Source organism: Protopterus annectens, chromosome 6.part0 (assembly GCF_019279795.1).
Source record: "Protopterus annectens isolate FY-2018-M chromosome 6.part0, PAN1.0, whole genome shotgun sequence".
NCBI classification, from domain to species: Eukaryota; Metazoa; Chordata; order Ceratodontiformes; family Protopteridae; genus Protopterus; species Protopterus annectens.
Window position 1 is genome coordinate 1,669,327,500 of NC_056737.1, and position 19,813 is coordinate 1,669,347,312.

At 42.9% G+C, this 19,813-nt stretch overlaps 1 protein-coding gene across 3 annotated transcripts in view; it reads left to right on the forward strand.

Moving 5' to 3' along the window:
• Positions 1-19,813, forward strand: part of FBXO11 (F-box protein 11) — a 2,134,039-nt gene that overhangs the window by 1,686,933 nt on the left and 427,293 nt on the right. For 2 of the 3 annotated variants that reach the window (XM_044075082.1, XM_044075080.1), the window contains exon 18: positions 5,873-6,016. The exons of the other annotated variant lie outside the window; for it this stretch is intronic. In XM_044075082.1, the coding sequence (XP_043931017.1) occupies positions 5,873-6,016 (144 nt within the window). The remainder of the gene's footprint in view (positions 1-5,872; positions 6,017-19,813) is intronic. 3 annotated transcript variants of the gene reach the window in all.

The window sequence follows — 19,813 nt, forward strand, 5'->3', positions numbered from 1 at the left end:
GGACAGAACCAAAGTTTTCAGAAAGACAGAGCAATTACTAGTGGCATATGCTGCAGGATCACAAGGAAAGGCGGTCTCAAAGCAGACTATTTCAAAGTGGATAGGCCACTGCATTTGTTTCTGCTACTTATGCCATGGCACACCAGTGCCTAAGGGCATTTGGCCACATTCAGCCAGAGCTGCATCCACTTCAGCAGCTTTTCTCAGGGGAGTACCAACCAAGGACATTTTAGAGGCTGCTACTTGGAGTTCAGTGCACACCTTTACTAAGCACTATCATCTGCCACTCTACTCTAAATCCAGGGCAGGCTTTGCCACTGCAGTTCTGCAGGGCCTCCTAGCCGCTCCTAATGCTGTTTATCTCCAGCCTCCCATCCATAGCTTTGGGACTCTACCCAAATGTAATGACTGCAACACTGAAACACGAACATAGTACAGTTGTGCACACTTACCATAAATGTAGATGTTCGAGTGTATTCACTGTTGCATTCCAGGTTACCCACCCGCCATCCCCCTTTCTTCTGATGGAACCTATCTTTCCTTCTCTGGTTTATACAACCTATGTGGTGTATTTGCTGGTAGATGAAGGTAAAGTTAATATTGGTGCATGTATTTATATATATTTATATATATATATATATATATATATATATATATATACATACACATACACATTTTGGCTACCCTTTTAGGGGGCACCTGACATCTGAGGCAAGAAAAACTAAAGAAAATGGCATCGGCCGCATCTTTTATACCCCTGATGACCTGACGTCAGGGAAGGGGCAACAGCAGCCGACACAGGACCCAGGACTTTGGAATTCAGGCTGACTGAGGGCAACCTGCCAGCAGGATTACCCAAATGTAATGACTGCAACAGTGAATACACTCGAACATCTACATTTATGGTAAGTGTACACAACTGTACTTTCCTGATATCTCTCAAATGTTTTAATGTATAAACCTCATAGCTGTATAAATACAATCGCAGGTACTACAACTTTTACAGGCAGTTATTTTACAGGCAGTTATGCTACAGGTCAGGATTGGCTAGATCAACTTCTGTATCACAGAGACAAGGGACATATCCCTGTAGAAGTTGTAGTACCTTTATGTATTTGTACAGGTATGTTTATACATCCACAGACAAGGGTAAAGGTTGAATGCAAGTTCTATGCAGATTGCAAAACTAGAAATTTAGTGTATTAGTTTTTGTGTGGTCTGCTTTGCATTTTATGTAGGTAAAACTAATTGCTCTGTGACTGAACATATTTTTGAACATTTGAGAGAGATTAGGAACAGTAGGGATAGTAATAATTTAGCAAGTCATATTAAAATCATTTGACTCAGTTTTTTGTACTAGAAATTGTGAAGCATAGCATTGGGGGGCATCAAGAATAAGACAGAGTTGGCTGAACAAAGGTGGATTCTCTTTTTTAATGCAGTTGACTGCTCTTGGAGTTAATGATATGGTGTCTCCCAAACCCTTGCTGCATGCACGTGCACTCCCCCATTGAAGCTTTATAGGTTGAGTTGCATTAGCTATATTTTTTACATAATTTGTTTACATAATGTTTATGGGAAGATGTGTATGTCTTTAAGAGAGACATATATTTAATTGATTTGCTTAATTGGATGTGTTTTTAAATAGGGAGCAGGTGCTGTTATTGTGAGAGTCTGAAAAAGTGACACCCTGTGAAAGTGTTTACTCATTTTTTATATTGAAGCTGTTTTTGCCTTTTAAGCCATGGTGATTTTGTTCATTTTATTATTTTTATGTTTTGAAACCTCTCTTCTTGAGCAGTTTCATATTAAGACAACCGTCTCTTCATTTCTACCTGTTTTTTACTGGTTTATCACCTCATCCTGATATCTGCTTAAAACTTTTTTCCATTTTTTTCCAGACTTGCTATTTGAGTTGATATACTTCATCAGTGTTTTGTTTATTTTAATCAGCTGAGTATATTTGACTTATTTTTTTCCTATAGGTTACTGGAACCCATGTCTTGCATTAAAGCTGGAGCTTGCAGTACTTTTTGCTCAACAGCTGTAGAAGTTTCCCCATCTTTTGTGATTGATTTTCTTTCAGGTTCTCTGAATTTCCTTTTTGATGGCATCCAGGCAATCCAGACAATGCACTTACTAGCCAGTTACTGACATTTACCCAGAAATACGAGTTTACTGACTCACTCTTCTGAATTCTAGTTTTCACACTGGGAGAGCTAAAATTACTCAGTGTGAAGCTGTCATGGAAGTCTGGATGAGGTGCACTCTTGGCTGACTTCCTTTGGAGTGTTGGACAGTTGTAGCCTGATTTTGAGCAGTTTCTTGAGTCGTCTGAGTATTGACCGAATGTACTGTGGACCGATTTGGGCTGGAAGATCTCACTTGATGGAAGGATCTTTGGATCTTGTGCAGTGCTTTGAATGTCATGGGCTAGATGTCAAGCAAATTTGGATGTCTGGCTGAAGCTTATTGGGTGCAGATTGTACACTTGGGGGATACAGTTTGACACCTTTGCTAGGCCCAATGAAAGCCTGTTCACATTTGTATCAGCACCCCCCCCCCCTGCCCTAGTTGCATGTCTGTCTCACTCCTGTATCAAAATACTACTGTGCTTGAGCATAATTCCTGTGGGTAGTCTTACACTCTGGTTCCTATGGGACCTTGAAGTTGTTGTCTCTGATGTGGAAAAGAGCATTGTTCTGTCCATTCCACCCCTCCCCGACCTGCACTTTAGAGGGGTGACTCAGTCTTATAAGAAACCGCATAGTCTGGCTTGAGTTCCATTTCCCCCTCACAGAAAATGAACTGTGTTGAGTCAAAGAGCATGGCTTACATCACCCTGACTTTATCCCTCAGTAGAACCATTGATTAAGAATGCTGTCTTACCAACCTGAGGGCACACTGACTGTTCTCCTTTAGCCTCTAAAGAAGGTGGATGTTGTCTTTCCAGAGTTCATTTGTAGATTTTTTTCTTTACTGATTCTGGTGTGGACACTACAATCTGTTGTGTGCATAGTAGCCAGACTACTGTTCTTTATCATATGCCTACTTTTAATATTTTCCTTTTGACATTGGAAATTATTGTTACAGTATCACTTAGCAGTTATACTGTTAATTGTCTGTTCTGTTTCCTTTCCAAATGGTAGCTAGTTTCTTTTTCTTTGCCTTATAGCTCGGGTCATGACTGAAAAGGGCTTGGGAACCAGGTCACTTACCTAGTTAACAGCAGATATAAATAATACATGCATACATGCAGGTACTTCCACATGCTTCTACCTTTACCTTACATCAGCATGGGTAATGAGACACTTGAGTGGTATAATGGTGGTAGACCTGACAAGGACTTTTGACCTTGTCAGTCACTTTCTTCTTGGCATGCTTTCCCTTTAAATCAAACCTTTTGGCATTGTTTTCATATTACTTATGTTGTAAATACGAGTCTGATTAAACCAGACTGTATCCAATGCTGGAGTCTTATGCTTGTCTGTCTTTTGTTGACCAAGTTAATCCCACTAGGCTGGTGACCTTTTTCGGGGGAGACCCGAGGTGGTATTTGTACTGGCCAAGAAACTTGGCTGTGGAAATTCTGGCACACTTTGGAGTGCATGTAGTCACCTGAGGTGGTAATAGAATCCATATCCTTTTGATCTTCCAGCACAAAAGGTGTGCACGTGAGACCATTTGAGGCACAGGCAATGCTTGCTGTGCTGTTTATAGGTAGTCACTAGGCTTATGATCTGTGAGGCCATTGAAGAGCCTAGCCTGGTTTCTCTTTGCTGCCTTAAAGCACTCTGGGTAAGTGACTTGCTCACTGTCGCACAGTAAGCAAGGCTGAAGCAGTGAAATGCTGGACAGCAAAAAACAACTTAACAGCTGCTAGCATTAATCCTGTGCATTAACTGCTATACACAGCCTGAAGGTGGTGTACAGGGATGGAGTCTTGACTGTGAATCATTCAGCTGGAGTTCAGTTAATGGCCCCAACATTAGAGGATCCAGACAGGGAGGGGAATGAGTGAAGGATTATGGCCCAGTTGCCTGTCTGGGGGAAGGGAGTACATGCAGTTGGGTGCACACTGGGCAGTGCATTTTCCCTTGTGGAGTCAGGGGAAGCAGTTACTTGTGCTTTGGGTGTAATGGAATGGCTGTGTGGAGGAAGTGCCCCTTGTGGAAGTGAGGGGGACATCCTCTGCTGTCAGCTTATTTCACTTTCCCATCCCAGTGCTTATGAGTGGGGATTAGGGCTTAAAAGCAGAAAAAAAAAAACAAATTACCCCCAATTGCTGTGTTGTTGACTATCACTCCTGGTCAGCAGTTACCATTGTGATAGGAAATAAATGGGCCAGTTTGCTGGGAAGGGGGTAACTGACAGACATCAGGGACTAATGTCCTAACCTAGACCCTTGTTGTAACAGGTTCTTATCTTCGGTGAACATGCAGTGGTGCATCAAGGGAGACGCCCTTGACTTTCCATTGACAAACCACTGAATACCTATCCACCCAGTATTCAGTCTTTGTCACTTATTGTGGTTCGTTTCACCAGCAGCGGTCATGTCTTTGGTATGGACTCAACAGGTCACTGACACCTTTCTCAGAAGTCACGGGTAGGCTGTTGCTTATCCATTCCCCCTCCCCTTTATTGGCTCCTCCAGTGCAAGTGGTGTAACTGATCCTGCATCATCTGGATTACAGTCAGGGCTCCATTGCAATGTGTTATGGAGCCAGCTTGAAGTCACTATATTTAAGCAGCTGGTTTGGGGGGAACATTTATTTCATGACATTAGTGAAAGTTTTGAAACTTGCTGTATTTCTTTGCTGCTTGGACAGTATTCACAGGTACAGAACTTGTAATTATTAGTTTTGCCATCTAACAAGGAGGGGTGATGGGCAAGGTTCCTCTCCTGCCCCACTTACCCTTTAGAGCAAGATTTTGGGGTGAAGCATTGCTGTGTTCCCCCATTTGCTTTTAGTCCCAAAAAACTTAGCTTCTCACTTCAGTTTGTGTCTGGTGTGATCTTGGAGTTACCACCTCCAGTACAAGTTTGTCATTTAGAGTGCTGACTTTTCACAGTCTGCTGGCCATGTATGGTGTCTTTCTGGTAGAGTCTTAGCTGTGGCACTGACGTTGGGTTTTGTATTGGCTTCCCAGTTGTTAGTCTTTTGGCTGGTCCTGTTACAGTTGCATGGCTCCCTCCTCTGTTAAGGTTTTATTGCTCAAGATTCTGTAGAGCCTTTGGACCCATCTGGCAGGGTCCTTGATGTTTTAAATGTCACAGATATGTTCTTACTGTATTGGTTGATCTATGAAGTGGACACAACTTGATGAGTCATTAAATACCCTTTCTCTGTCCCTTGGGCTGGGGCTATATCCCAAGTAGAATTTGCCGTTGAGTTCCCTTTGAGGTAGACAGGTATGTGCTTGCTTATTAATTTAATTTTTTTATGTGCTGGAAGGTGCCAGTCTTCTGGTCAGGGGATGAGCTAGTATGAGCAGGAAATGAGCACACACATGCAGTCAGTATTTGAGGTCATGGGTATGTGCCCATCCCAAAGTGTGTGAACTGCTGAATGACTGATGTTGAAATCTGTCTGATAAAAAAAAGGATAACCCAGCCTTAAGACCCAGATCAACTGGTAAGATGAAAGCATAATTGATATTTAACTGCATTTTCAGTTTAACTTACTGTAAGTGATGTGAATCTTAGTACCATCAAGTAGTTGGGAGAGATGGGTGGTAGGAAAAATATATATAAGCTGTAGTTTAGAAGACTTAACTTTGCGCCCAGTTTTCAGTTTACCTAAACTATGCAAGGAAAAGTCTATAGTTCCTTCCTTTAGTAACAAAATGACAACTCTTTCTACATTTACAGGTCTTGGATTTATAGAAGATAATGAAATTTTTGACAATGCAATGGCTGGGGTTTGGATAAAGACTGATAGTAATCCTACACTTAGAAGAAACAAAATCCATGATGGAAGAGATGGGGGAATCTGTATATTTAATGGTGGCCGAGGTAAGGAGTTGTAATTTTGAAAAATTAAAACAAGTGGATTTATTTATTGATTGAAGTGGTAGTTGTGAAAAGGATGTGGAAGGTTGACAGGTACTTTATCACATGTGGTGCTTTTCTTCATGTCCTTTCTAATAGTTTCAATAACTTTACTTTATAGTTGCATGTTCTTGATAGTGGGAAATGCATAAGTGTTTACATTCTCATTAGTCTTGCTGTTTTCCCCCGTCACTGGCAGATACTGCTTTACGTAACTAAAATATTCATTGTATTGTTTTCAGTAAATGCCTTGTACAGAACGTAACTGTATGAGTAAAAAGCAGATGTTGCGTACATAAGCACACACAATTCAGAAGCTTCTCCACCACTTGCAGTAAGAGATGCAGTAAAAAGGGACTGTTTGTGAGATGCAGTATTTACAGTTCAGATGCACATTAGTCACCTTAAGTAAATACATCATTAACTAATTTTCATGTCTGAATTACTGCTCTCTACCTCTAGTATTAGTCAGCACTTTCCTATTGTAATTAACAGATGTTAAGTTGTCTTCATCTCACCTTCATTCTTGCTGTTTGGGTTTGGAGCCGATCCTCCGCTCCGACTCGGCCATCTTCTATAGCTCGAGAGCTGTTTACTAGCTCGAGGCTACCCCTTATCCCAGAATGCCCAGCGTCAGCTACCCAGATCTCGTTTGCAGCTTCAGCTGCAAGGTTGCTTCGTTACTGACTCAGGCTTAGTATAGTTTTTTTCTATTATTATAATTGTTGTTTATTCTTTAAAATTTATCAAGTTTTTGTAAAATTAGATATAGTACTTTATCCCTTATCACTTTCTTGTGTGTTGTAGCTTTGTTGGCAGTCGCTCCATAACTCGCAGGACTTTCTTTCCCCTGAACTTGTTTAAATTAGAGAGTCCCGTCCCCCCCCCCCCCCCCCCTTAGGACAGCCGTTTAAATTAGAAGCTCTCCTTTCTGTTCCTTAACTGTAAAAAAAAAAAAAAAAAAAAAGACTGTTTCTTAGTTTAGTAGTATAACATTTTTCTTATTGTTATTGTGGTTCTTTAGTTTGTTGTTAGAAAGATGTCTAAAGATACCAGGGTATCTGGCTTCAAAAAGTGAGACTCATGCTGTCAGAAAATGTCTCTGACAGGATGGGCACAGTAGCTGTGCATATTGTCTGGGCGCTGTTCACCTGCAGGACTCCAGTTCTATATGTCATGCTTTCAGTCCAAGGGTCCTGCAGGAGCGCAAAAACAAATTAATCCTTCAGGGATTATTGAAGTCTGTCAAGCCGTCATCTCCACCTTTGGAGCCGACTCCTTTACTTGACCACCAAGTATGTCGGTGCCGGCTAGCACCGACAAGGCAACTCCTCCGTCGGCTCCATCTGATATTTTGGAGCAGTCTCGGAGTCGTAAGAGACTGAGGTCTCCATCCTTGGAGCCCATCCACTCGGCACCTCAGTCACCCTTGTTACAGAGTGAACGTAGCCATCATTCTTCCCATTTCTCTCGATCCTGTAGATTATCGGATCATGATGTGGAGAGAGATGTAAGTAGGTTGTTTAAGTCACAGGCACTGGCAAAATTACTGTCCAGCCCACCTCAACAGGTATCGGCTCTAACCGCCTCTATTTCCGTTCCTCCTCCGACTACATTTAGCTCAGAGCCAGAGACCATGGATCTGCAGGTAGTAGAACCGTCGGCGCCGATCATAATCTCTCCTTCGGTACCGACGTCTTCTCCAGTTACCTCGATTGTACCTTCTATCGAGGGATCTGGGCGCTGGGGCTTTCTCGTCTGCTCCGAGGGGGGGGAGTGGCATCGGACCCTTATCCGACCCCATTCTCCCCTTCGGAGCTTTGCTGCAGGTGAGCTCTGCTCCCACATCTGCCTCGGAGCGGTCACCCTTGACACGGAGAAGGACTCCTGTTTCTTCGGAGCCGGAGCTTTGTCTGCCTAGAGGTTGGGACGCCTTCGAGGTCATGCGGAGTGTGCTGTCCCCCGAAACAGCTCTACTGCCAGCTCCATCGGTTCCTCCCCCCGTGGTGTCTGTTCCAACCTCTACTCCTCCTCCAGACCCCAAGCGTAGGGAACCTATGCCCCAGGATAACCCCATTGGATGATTCCCTCCTCTTCCGAAGCCTCCCCTGATCACTCAGAAAAGCCTCCTCGGAAGAAGTGCAAGAGAAATCACATAGACTCCCCTGAGTCTGTCACCTCAGATACAGACATGGATGAATCGGAAGGGTCCCCAAGGTCCCCCCCTGAAGATGTTTCCTTTTCGGACATCCTGGAAATGCTTAGACAGAGGAGGGACTGGACTTCCCTAGCCCCTACCGTGGACGAGTCTGTATACCTGGACGCATTCGGTTCTCGACCTTCCACCTCCTGGCTATCTCCTCCTTTCAATCCACTCATGCCTGTAGTGGCTTGGAAGGCTTGGTCAGCTCCAGATTCTGTGGAACCTACTCCGAGGAGACCAAACAAATTTATTACAGCCCCTCAGGACAAACAGTTCCTCTCCAAAGGTGTGCCTGTTGATGCCATGGTGGTAGCAGCAGCCACCAAGAAAGAGTTAGCAGAAACCTCTTCATCTGTTCATCCTCCAAACAGAGTCTCGGACGATGGACAGATATGGAAAGCAAATGTTTGCTTCAGCGACCTTTTCATTGAGGTCCCTGAACTATCTATGCCATTTTATACGTCTTCAAAGGGATCTCCTGAAAGAGCTTGGAGAATACCCTTCAAGATCCTACAGCTGAGGGAGTACCAGTCAAATTAGCTTCTCAGCTTGTGACTCTTAATTCCATGGTCAACTCCTCCATGAGGCTGATTTCCTATGCAGTGAGCAAAGCCGCAGGGACAGGTGTGGCTCTCAGGAGACATGCTTGGATGCGGCTGTCAGTTTGTGGAACCCTTTCGAGCGTCCTTCACCAGTACTCCCTTTGATGGCTCCTTTCTCTTTGGGCCTCAGGTGAAAGACACGTTGACTAGGTGTGAGCAGGAAGGCAAGACTCTCTCTGCTGTGGGAGTCCGTTTTTCCACCCCTTCCAGACCTTATCCCAAGGGTCAGAAGAGCGGAAAGATGTGGTTCTGAAAATCCCAGGGACCCTTGCCTGACACACGTGGTGATTTTTTTCCCCCAGGTGCAGAGGGGGAAACAACAATAACAGACGCCGTCCTCATGGCAGAGGGGGACCGCAAAACCAGCATGACAGAGAAACTGTCTCTGCCAAGCCCTTCCAGCATCCCTGAAGGGTTGCCTGACTGCTCACCTCTGGAGGCAGTCGGGGGAATACTTTCCCTGTACCCAAAAGCCTAGCAAAATATAACAAGAGACAGATGGGTACTATCCATTATATCCGGAGGTTACAAAATTCCCTTTCATCTATTCCCCATAGAATCAGAAAAGTCCATCCCGGATGTCCCACCCAATCTAAGGGATCAAGCAGTCACAGAAGTTTCAAGACTACTAGAAAAAAGAGCCATTCAGGAAGTCCCCGCAGACCAACTAGGATCTGGAACTTATTCAAGATTCTTTTTAGTACCAAAAAAGACAGGGGACTGGAGACCAATACTGGATCTCAGCAGATTGAGCAAATCTGTACAAAAAGAAAAGTTCCGGATGGTGACACTGCGTGTATTTTCCCTTTTCTGGGTTAGGACAATTGGATGTGCTCGATAGATCTTCAGGACTCGTATTACCATATCAAGATGGACAGACGCTCCAGGAGATTTCTTTGCTTCTGGGTAGGGGCCAGTCATTACCAGTTCAGAGCTCTGCCCTTTGGCCTCACGTCAGCCCCCAAGGTGTTCACCAGGTGTATAGCAGTAGTCACGGCTCACCTGAGGCGTCAAGGATTCCAGGTGTTTCCCTATCTAGACGTCTGGATCCTGACTGCTACCACCAGGCATCAACTCTTAGAGGCACGGGATTATACAATCACATCATGCACTCAACTAGGCATTACAGTAAATTTTGAAAAATTTGCCTTGTTGCCCTGTCAGTCTATCACATACATTGGAGCAGAATTAAACACACAAGAAATGTTTGCAAGATTACCACAGGAAAGAGTTTTCACTATTCGTCAAGTGTTAATTCTAATGCAGAGCAAAAGGATTCAAGTCAGATATGTCCTCCAAGCTCTAAGCTCCATGGCAGTTGCCATTCTTCTTGTCCCATTAGCGCGTTTCCACATGAGAATCCTTCAGTGGCTTCTTTTCACGCAGTGGTCTTTCCAGGAGCTACTCATGTCTCACATGATCCTGATCACAGAAACATGCAAAAGGCACCTTTCTTGGAGGATGGTCTCCCCACTAGTAGTTCAGGGCAGACCTTTCATACAACCCCCTCCGGTAGCCACTGTGACCACGGACGCCTCCCTGATAGGGTGGGGGGGGGCATTATCTAGGCAGGACAGTCCACGGCACTTGGCAACCTCACGAGTACCATCTGCATATCAATGTCCTAGAAATGAGAGTGGTGCTCTTAGCGTTGCAAGCCCTTCAAGACTCTGTCTTCCTTCTGGGACCATTGCAGTCCAAACGGACAACATGTCAGTGGTGTGATACATCAACAAACAGGGCGGGACAGGTCTTACCCCTTGTGTCAAGAAGCACTCGGACTGTGGCAATGGGCGATTTCCTCCCAACGTTTTCTGATAGCAATGCACATCCCTGGGAAATCCAACGTCATAGCGGACAGGCTCAGCAGAGCTATCCTCATGCCTCACGAGTGGTCTCTGAATCAGGAAGTTGCAAATCTTATGTTCCGCAAATGGGAACAGCCTTGCTGCGATCTATTTGCCACTCTTCTCAACAACAATTGCAGCAGCTACTTCTCCCTACTTTTTCTTCCAGGTCATATACCCAGAGATGCTCTAGTCCACGATTGGCCTCAGGGACTCCTTTATGCTTTTCCCCTAATACCAAGACTCCTACAGAAAGCAAAATCGTTGGGTTGCAAAATGATAGTCATTGCCCCATGTTGGCCTCAACAGATATGGTTCCCATTCCTGCACCTCCACCTTCTGTATCAACTGTGGATTCTGGACCCGGTTCCAGATGATCTGATTCATCAATCAGGCAGGTTGCATCAATCCCTTCAAACTCTCCAGCTCACAGCTTGGTTACTCCACTTCTAACCTTAGCCAAGCTTTCTAGCATCTCCCCAGCAGTCTGTGATATTATTGTTTGCTCACATAAGTCTACTACGAGGAAAACATATGCTAGTAAATGGAAATGGTTTTCTTACTGGGCAGAATCTAGAAATGTGGATCCTTTCTCAGCCCCAGTCCTTGAAATTCTTGAATTTCTAGCACAACTCTTTCAGTCTGGTGTGGCTTCAGCTACCATTAGAGTACAGCTAGCTGCCATTTCTAATTTTCTTATTGGTATGATTAATTCTAGCATAATGTCTCAAGCTCTGCAAGGCCTTTATGAGAGGAACATCTCTTCTTAGACCCCCAGTTAGAGATCCTCCTCCTCCTTGGGATCTCAATTTAGTTTTAGCTTCCTTAATTTTGCCTCCCTTTGAACCGGCAGCATCATGTTCCTTAAAATTTCTTTCTTGGAAGACACTTTTTCTGGTTGCTATCACTTCAGCTAGACGTGTCTCAGAACTTCAAGCACTATGTGTTCGTCCTCCTTACCTGGTGTTTCACAAGGACAGAGTTTCTCTGTGGACCAATCCATCCTTTATTCCTAAAGTCTGCTCAGAGAACAATTTAAATCAATCCATAGATCTCCCAGTTTTCTCTCCCAATCACAGCAACAAGGCAGAATACAAGCTCCACCAATTGGATGTGCACAGACAATTGTGTTTTTATCTCCATAGAGCTAAGAAAGTCAGACCAGTTATTTCTTTCTTATGCTTTCAACAAGGCCTTCCAGTTTCTAAGGTGACCTTATCCAGATAGTTATGATACTATTGCCTTTATTTATCAGTTGCAAAATAAAGAGCTACCAGCTAAACCAAAAGTTCATTCCACTAGAGCTTTAGCCACCTCTGTAGCCTTTCAGTCTAGGTTGCCCATAGACTCAATCTGTGCAGCTGCCACTTGGGCAAACCATCATACTTTTATTTCTCATTACAAGGTGGATATGGTCTCCCGGAGCAGAGCTTCCTTTGGTTCTACTGTTCTGAAGAGTCTGTTCCAATGAGCCACCCGGGATATTAGGTGCTAGGGACTCGGTCCCAAACAGCAAGAACGAAAGCGAGATGGACAACTTAACATAAAGAAGTTATGTACCTACCATAACGTTCCATATTAGTCGTCTTCATCTCGCCTTCCTTCTTGCGTCCCTCCTTCTCCCTTCCTAGAGGATTCAGAGGAGTTTTTTGTTTTCACTGGCTGAGTATCTTTTATTACTTCACATGCCAGGTATTTTATGACTCTTTCCTTGTTTAGGTGTATTGGACAACCAGTTTTTAGGTAACTGGTTACTCTACTTATGTCTAGTGTGTGCTATCACAAACAAGATCTGGGTAGCTGACGCTGGGCATTCTGGGATAAGGGGTAGCCTCGAGCCAGTAAACAGCTCTCGAGCTATAGAAGATGGCCGAGTCAGAGCCGAGGATCGGCTCCGAACCCAAACAGCAAGAAGGAAGGCGAGATGAAGACAACTAACATGGAATGTTGTGGTAGGTACATAACTTCTTTTTGCAGCCTGTGCATTACATAGGTATAGGCACCCCCACCCAGTTCACTATCCAACAGACATGCACACATTCAGACACACATACACCACTTACCTGTTCAAGAATTGAGATAATTTCTCCATTGTCTTCTCCATTTTTTTAGTTCCCTGCCTTTATGAATCGCATACATTTTCAGTTAGTAATGCTAGACTTTAAAGTTTCATTTATGTTAGCTTAGTAGAATGATTAGCGATTCAGAGACTGTTTACTAGACTGATGACCTAGGGGACCTTTCTAAGCCTAGCCAAGTTTTCCTGAAAAAATAATGATGCCCTGCATTCAAATAGGACATTGAGAGGGCCAGGAATTTATAAGCTATCTCTCTCCATAAGGGACATGGTTGCCAAGCCTGGTGTAAATTTTTTGTTCCCCATTCACTTGTCTAGGTTGTGCTTAAACTGGATAATAATCAAACTCTGCTTCACATGGATGGGAAGCTTGTTCCTCCTTAGGAGGGGGGCACTCTGTGGGACACGCGTATTTGTCTCTTCAACATGTTCTGTTTAAGTCATAGACAAAATTCACGTTCCTAGACCTTGTATCTCTGGTATTTTTTGACTTGTGTAGAAGATTCATAAGTGTGGGTTTATGGATGCCTTGTAAGCCAGGCACAGTGCATCCCTCAGCAGTCTGTAGGAGACTGAGTAGAGAGAAAGGACTTTAAGGTGCTCTGCATATGGCAGGCTTGTTAGACCTTATATTCTTTTCATAAGGAACCTTTGAGGTAGCTCTAGTTACTGCATATGCCTGGTGAGGTACATACTAAAGGGAGCATTTTACTCTCTGATTGGCCCATTAAGGTCAGAGTACAGTGAGATAATGACCTTTTTGGACCTAGGGGCCATACCCTTATAAGTTGCGCAACATAAAGGGATTTCCTGTCCACTGTGGCCTTGTGATGGTTGAAGGTAAGTGTACTGTGTATGTGCTTACCCAGATCCCTGGCCAATGGGTGGACTCTTAAGTGTGTATTATCAACATGGTAATTAGCCAGGATGTTTGATTTCCCAAAGGGTACGTTTTTGCATTTCTTACCATGGAGTTTAAGACCTTGGCTTTAACACCTGATAACCCCCAGCCTGCAATCATGTGCAAACGTAGTCAGTTATAAACCTTCAGCATTTGTTTCCATTTCGGTGAAATAGATCCCAAAAAGGAGTGGGCCCAGTACCGAGCCCTGGGGGACTCTGCTAGTGACTGGCCTCTTGGTGGAGGTGGCCTCACCTATTTTGACTGCCTGGGTCTTGTCAGTGAGCCAATTGGCTGTCCAGCAGGTGATAAAAGGGTTTATACCTAAATTAGTGAGCTTGTCTATAATGCTTGAGTGGCATATTATATCAAAAGCCTTGGCCAGGTCGAAGTAAGCTGTATGCATGGTCTTACCTTCTTCCTCTGCTTTGGTGGCCCCCTCAAAAAAGTCCACCAGATTTAATAGGCATGACCTTTCTTTAACAAAGCTGAACTGTGATGGGTCCAATGTTTGCAGGTTACCTATGTCCTCATTTATCATATCCATGATGATTTTTTCCATTGGCATTGCATATGAGGCTGGTAAGACTTTATGGGCCTATAGTTACCCAGATCAATGGTTGGACCTCCTTTGTGCCAGAGAATGACTGTGTAGCCATCCTTCATTTCTTGGGCACAAAACCTGACTGAAGTTTCCAGATAGAAATTGATTCAAGTGGACCAGTGGGAATCATGTTTTATGCTGTTTATATTAAACATCCTGGGAAGTTATTGGGGCCCATTGATGCAGTGTTTTTGGCCCTGGAAAGTGTATTATTGACCTGTTCTGTAGTAATTGTTGGGGGGATTGTGTTATGAGGTATTTCTTCTGTTTCTCCAAGTCTCTTGGGTTTCTAATGTCATGATTGGAATGGACCCCATTCCTAAGTCAAAGTATAATTAAAGTTCATGAAATTAGTATTTTTTAAACTTTGATGTTGGCCAGAAGTGCTTTTTGCAGCACCCGCAATGTGCCCCGTAACGAGTCCTGCAGTTCATACAGAGTTGCTTGAATTGGTAACATATCTAAATATGATTGTAAACTCTTTTTTTATAAGACCCATTTCTCCTACTACTGTTGGACCTGTTTGGGTATCCTTCTTCCACACTGCCCTCGTTTCTGCCTGCAAATCCTGGTATTTTATGACACTGTGTATGTCTGTCACTGGGTGTAGTAGTTTTGTGATCAGTGCTACTTTTGTCTTCTTTTCATGGACTACTGTGTCTGGTTTTCTCGCACCTATTTTTTTTTAATTGTTGGTAATGGGTGATCCCATGTGAAATAAATTTCATCTTTGCACAGTCCTCAGTGCAACAGTTTTGCCACATTATTATTTATTTTAATTTTTTTTTTATTTTACATTTGTTTACCGGGCTTGATATGTATCCATTTTCAGCAGAGGCCCGGGGTAGAAAAGCTCCAGATGCAGACATTAATATCAGAATTTAGAAATTTAGTTCATTGAGAAAAAATATAATAGTATTAGCATTACCATGTTCTTACAGAAGCAACAATTAGAAATTAATTACAGACTAAGGGTATACAAATTACGCATGACAATAGAAAAGATTTAGTGTAAGATTTGTATGAAGGAGAATAGAAAGTACTAGTAGCACACTGAAAGCTAGTCAGGGTTAATGCAGGGGCAGAGCCAGTGAGTTTTGAGGTGAGTTCTGAGTTGGGATTCGAAACAGGGAAAAGAATAGTTAGCAGTGAGGTTGTTAGGAAGAGAGTTCCAGACTTTACCTATTGTGTTTGAGTACAAGGATTTGCCTGCCAAGTTATTGGATTTGCAAGTTGATATAAGAAGTTTGTTAGAAGAACGTAGGCTTTTAAGGTTGCAGTAAGGAGTGATAAGGGAGGTGAGTATAGGGCTGTTAGTGGGTTTGTAGAGGATTTTATGGGCTAAGGAGAGCTGGTGATATAAGATCAGATTTTGCAGCTCAAGCCATCGTAATTCTAACATCTAAAGACATGCTTCTGGAGCATTTCTCCCCGGGTCTCCGCTGAAAACAGGATCTGTGGAACCTAGTCGGACTTTCCCGGTCAACAAATGTTAAATAAATAAATAAAATTGCTTTAAGTTTATGCAGTGGTGGGTTCTAAAAGTAGAGCCAGAGGCAAATCTGGCAATACTGTTATAGGCAACAGCCAGTTTGCAGAGGTTAGATTTGGATAGGTATGTGTAAATAGGGGAGGCATAAAGGAGGGAAGAAATCAGATGGGTATGGGCAATGGATGTTCTGGTAAGTGGAGTAAGGAATGGTTTAATTCTATACAGGGAGCCTAGTTTTCTGTTAACTAATTTTATGCTGTTTTTGATGTGATAGTCCAAGCATAGGTTATTGTCTATCTCTACTCTGAGGAGCCTGTTAGTGGGGTCAGGTGATATGTTAGTGCCATTACTAGACAAGACAGAGAAGTTGAGAGGAGATGATTTTCGGGTGGGAGAGAACAGTAACAGTTTGTTTTTCTTGGGGTTTAGGATTAAGCATCATTTTAGGAACCAGGTTTCAACAATTTGGAAAGTCTGTTGGGTGATAGAGTGCAGTTTAGAGGGGGAAGAAGCAGAACAAATCAAAGTAGAATCATCAGCATATTGTATACAGTTTGCAGAGGAAATACTGGTATGAAAATCATTAATAAAAATAGAAAACAGAAGGGGGCCAAGTATAGAACCTTGTGGTACTCCGAGGGTAATGGGCAGGTGGTTGGATAAGTTACTGTGCCAGAGCACTGCCTGTTGTATGTTATGAAGATAAGAGTGTGGAACCACATTATAGCTCTTGAGTCTAGTGAGAATGTTTTAAGTAAATTTAAGAGTATCTGGTGATTGACCATATCCAAGGCTTTGGATAGGTCAATAGAGAGCAGAGGTAAGGATATTATTTTGATTTTTTTGATACATTCAGTAAAGGAAATGAGGGCTAAAGTGGTGCTGTGGAAAGGTCTGAAGCCATGTTGACAAGTTAGCAAGTAGGTTGTTATTCAACAGGTGATTAAGAAGTTGTTTTTGTATGCATTTTTCCATGATTTTTGCCAGAGGGCAGAGTAGGTCTATGGGTCGGTAGTTTGAGAGTTCTGTTGAATTTCCACCTTTATGCAGGGGAATGATATGTGAAATTTTCCAAACAGAAGGAATATAGCCTTCGACAATGGTTCTTTTAATCAGAATGGAAATGGGATAGGCTAGTGGTTTGACTGCAGTTTTTAGATGCTGAGCAGGCAGAAGGTCAGCAGATGGAGAGGAGGTTTTAAGTTTGTGGAGAAGAGAATAGATAAGTGATGTAGGTACTGGTTGCAGTTGAAATATGGGAACAGAAGTGTTAGGGGAGGTGGACTGAGAGGTGATATCTGGGGATAATTGATTAGCAAGAGACTGAACAGTTTCAGTAAAGAACGTATTGAAGGCATCAGCGGTTTGTTTAGGGTTGTTTTGGGAAGTGCCTATGGGGCTAGGGGTGTCAGAGTGGCCAGGTTTTAAAAGACTATTTATTCCTGCCCCGAACTTTTGTGGATTTTGTTGGTTAGTTGTTGTAAATGGCAGTCATAGTTTCTTTTATCTAGAAGTACTGCTTTTTTTGTGGAGTTTCTGCTTTTTCTAAAGTTAAGTTGGTCAGTGGGATCTTTAGTGCTGCAGTACTTGGTCCAGAGTTTGTTTTTCAGGATAATTTTATGCCATGTATCTTTTGAGAGCTAAGGAGCAGGTTTTGAGCTTATTCTAATAGATCTTAAGGGAGCATGAGAATCTAGAATAGAAAGGAACTTGGAATTGAAGTAAGCTACAGCATCATAAAGAGGCCGTAGTTTGAGGGGACCAGTTGCAAGCATTGAGTTCTGCTAGGAAGCTTTCAGGGTTAGTTTTTATTTGTTCTGACCATTTTGTATTTAGTTAGGTTAGGGATAGCAGTTTTATGTCTGATTAGGTAAGTAAGAGCATGGTCACTTAAATCATCTGGTAGTGTACCTACTGTATAAGTATGTTGATGACTATCAGAATCCAATCCGATATGCTTTCTTTGTTGTTAGATTTGTCAGTTCTAGTTGGGCCATGAGTAGTTTGAGAAAAAACATGAAGATTTAGGAGGGGGGTGTAGAGTGGTGCAGGTTTTCCAGTCTATATTGACATTGCCCAGGACTATGGTTTCTTGTGGGAATTGAATAGCAAGCCAGCTAAGGATCTCTTCTATGGTACAAATATTATTTCCAGGGGGGAGGTAGGTGCAGATTATATAGATGGATTTTTGGGAATTAAGCTGGAGTTTGGAGGTAAGGATTTCGGCATTACTTACAGAGGGAGGTTTTTCATGGATGACAGTAATTTGCAATCCGGTTTTATAAAGAATTGCTATCCCACCACCCTTTTTGGCTTTGCGATCTAGTCTGAAGATGTTATAGCCAGGGGGAGTAATCTCCCTGTTTTGGGTTGTTGGTTTGAGCCAGGTTTCAGACAGACAAAGGATGTCAAATGAGTGTATGTCTAGCAGTTCATGGAGGTGGGCAATTTTATTAATGCTGCGGATGTTAAGGTGAGCTATAGAGAGGGAGTTTGAAGGATATGTTTGAGAATGAGGGTGGAGGACAAGAGGGGGTTTATAGTAGCATTGTTATTTGGGTCAGGGTTGGAATGAATGTCACCTGCTAGAAGGGAGAGAAGTAATCTTATTTTTAGGTTAAAGGGTTTGGTGAAGATGTATAAAGATTTTCTGTATATGTGATTAGTGTAAGAAGTGTGGAATTCCCTATGAAAGTTTGCAAGAAGGTAGTTGGGAGAAGAAATAATGTTTGAGAATGGATGGAATGTGTTTTTGGAAGGTGAGTTAGTATGCTGAGTGACAATGTATGGTTCTTTGAGTCTAATTTGCTCATATGAGGTTAGAAGGTAGAGTAGAATAAGGTAAAGAAAATGTAAAAAAAGGAGGATACGTTTTAAATAATTTGAGGTTAGAGGTGGAGGCATAGTGATAGGATTGTATATGGAAGAAAAATTGGGAAGTAGAAATGTAAAAGCAGATAGGAAGAGTAGAAAGAATTTGTGTGTGATTTAAAGATATAGGTGAATGGGTAGTGGTTTAGCTAGAGGGGAGGGGGTAGAGTGTGGTTGGTGAGCTAAAATGGGGGAGTGCTTAGAGAGGTATAAGTTTAGGACCACTGGGGGTGGGTGGGAATTGGGGGTAGGGGAGCTGAGTGACTCCGCAGGGTGAACAGAGCAGGTTAGAGCAAGTAAAGGATGAGAATCACAGAGATCAGCAGCAAGAGATAGTAGAGGAGGTCTAGGAATTCTAGGTGAGTTGGGAAACTACTACAATAGTTAGGTTACAGGGGGTAGTGGTGAGGGGAATGGGGAATGTAGCTAATAGAGGGGTAAGTACTAGACAGTCAGATGGAGAGAGGAGGGGGAAAAGGGGAGAATGAAAGTAAACAGTAGTGAGGGTTTTGATACTGGAGAGGGGGAATAAGGGATATAACACAAGCAAGTGAAAGGGTGTCACCTAGAGGTCAAAAGGTAGATTTAAGTGAGTTGGTAGGGTAGAGAAGGGCAAGTAAGAGGTAACTCCGTTCTTAAATACAAAGGAAGAGAGGAGTTACTACATAAGGGGAGAGCAGGGTTTGGCTGCTGGGTTCCTGGTTCAGGATGGAGTCTTATACAGACACTAGAGAATTCAAACTTAATAAGAGAACAATACAGTAAACAGTTTGGTTGTGGGGTCAAAACGTACTTCCTTGAATCCTTTGGCAGGAGGGACTTTGAGTTTAGGATGAAAGTATCCTAGGGATGCAGTTGAGATAGCAGGAGTAATTAGAAGGGGGTCTTTATTGACCAGGCACGTAGGTTCTCAGTCGTAATGCAGGAAGGAGTTTGAAAGTTAGAAATATTCTGCAGGGGCCAGGGGCACACAGCAGCCAGGGGGAGATGCAAGATAATAAAATATGACTTTCAGTATGCAGTCCTCTTGCCATTCGTATATCACAACCAGTAACAAGATGTGCGACTGTTTCCATTTCTGCTTTACAAAACCTATATTTGTCTGTTTCTCTCACATGTTCAGAAGACTTTGTAAATCAGCGTGTACATAGTCCATTGTCTTGG